Here is a 1,796-nt window from a genome sequence, read left to right as displayed (position 1 = left end):
GTTAATCTGAGTGCTTATGATTTTGACCTTTAACATCCGGGCCTCTGGGTCAAATAAGACGAACTCCGTAAGTAACTCAGATTCTAAATTCTGTGGTTTGTAACTGGCAAGGCTTTGCTCCTACGACTAGCTGCTTTCACTGTGGCCATGTTTTGCAGAAAGCTTGTGGTACTTTCCTGGAAGAGTATTTCTCCAGAAAGTCGTGTATGACTCGTCTTTCTTCTGTCCTCTTGCCAAAACTCGGCTCAGGATGACTTCTGACTGTTGACAAAAGTTAAATCCTGCCTCAGAAGGCAAGGAATGACCATCCCCGAGATTATTCACAAAATGAGGCCGCTGTGTTTTTGAAGGGGCCAAGGTGCTTGGTTAGAAAGATCACCGATAAATTACCATACAGCCAGGCAAGGCTGGGGGCATGTTTTAAAAGACCGTGAACTCTTTTGAACTTTAAGTTCAGGAACTTTTGATATCATTTTACGATTCTCTTTTGAAAGACCTATTTTTTGGATTATGTACAACAGCGGATGAGATGAAACATCCTAGCATTTCAGAGGCGGATGCGGATGATCTAAAATGCTTTTCTGTTGCACAGGAAACATTAAAACAACACTCACAAAAACCTAACCCCTTCCCACAGGCGTACACACAGTTCTGTTCCCTAACAAAAAGGTCATTCTTATTAAAATTCTTTTTTGATCTTTGCTCATGTTCATATGGAATGATTACATAGTTGCCATTAAAGTATAAGTGTTGTTCTTACAGCCTTAAAATTAATGTTATGATTATTTTTTGTTGCTCTTGAGGCTGTGGATAACACATTTAAGAGTTGTATGATGACCCATTAAGGTGGTGATCCGTGCGTTACATAACCATTCCTTTGTTTTTGGACACTGTATTATTTTCTTCCTGCCATTGTTATGATGCATGTTGCGGGAGCCCCTTCTTGCATATGAGCTCTTCCTTCTTGTGAGTTAACTCCGTAGGCGCGTCTCCAGGAGCAGGATGGCCCTTTCGTCTGGGTGTTTGTAAGTGTGCAGCGTGCAGGCGTGCGAGTGCTCCAGCTTACCTCTTTTGTGGCTAGCACTTTGTGGTATTCAGGTGTTCAGTGTTTAGTTTAGAGGGCATCAGATCTTACCATGTTGTTAGGGCTTTTAGTCATTTGGTGACGCGTACCATCGGACAGCGGCGTCAGGATTAGAGGGATTACGTGCGTTGATAAGCACGGAGCGTTCGTGGCGCTGACCGACTGGTGGCGCTGTGCGTGTCAGTGTGTGCTGTCGCGGACTGCTTTTGATTCATTAACTCCGCCCCTGAGCAGATCATTTGTCCGCGTCCTTTCTGTCTGTTAGCTTTCCGGGGTCTTGGCGCGTTGCGTTCTCACGCTCACCGACGCATTCCTGACCGCGGGGGCCCCCTGTGCCCTCCGCTCCCTCCACACTTCTTCCCTGTCGTCGGCTGGTCACACCTGTACTGTTTCCTTAGGAGCTGGCCCAAGTTCACCGTCGTGGGCCCGCCCTGGGCAGAGCTGGCTGTCCTCTCCCTTCCGTCCCCCGTGTCTGTGTCCCTGCTTGCCACTGCTCCCTGGGATTCCAGACGCAGGCGGCGAGGGGGCATCTCCGTGCGCCTGGCTCACGCCTGGCGCCACGTTCGTGCGTAGGAGCCGTCAGCCTGACCACCCTGTCCTTGTCCCCCCTTTCAGGGAAGCAGTTTAAGTGCACGGTGTGTGACTACACGGCGGCCCAGAGGCCACAGCTGCTGCGGCACATGGAGCAGCACGCCTCCTTCAAGGTAAGGGC

General features: G+C 49.3%; 1 protein-coding gene across 1 annotated transcript in view; it reads left to right on the top strand.

Annotated features, from left to right (window-relative positions):
- The window catches only part of ZFAT (zinc finger and AT-hook domain containing), a 110,173-nt gene that overhangs the window by 58,168 nt on the left and 50,209 nt on the right, over positions 1-1,796 (top strand). The window contains exon 11 of the mRNA XM_023537224.1: positions 1,700-1,788. Coding sequence (XP_023392992.1) covers positions 1,700-1,788 — 89 coding nt within the window. The remainder of the gene's footprint in view (positions 1-1,699; positions 1,789-1,796) is intronic.

Source organism: Pteropus vampyrus, unplaced genomic scaffold (assembly GCF_000151845.1).
Source record: "Pteropus vampyrus isolate Shadow unplaced genomic scaffold, Pvam_2.0 Scaffold183, whole genome shotgun sequence".
NCBI classification, from domain to species: domain Eukaryota; kingdom Metazoa; phylum Chordata; class Mammalia; order Chiroptera; family Pteropodidae; genus Pteropus; species Pteropus vampyrus.
Note: the sequence above shows the minus strand (reverse complement) of the source record. Positions and strands in the feature narration are given on the sequence as shown.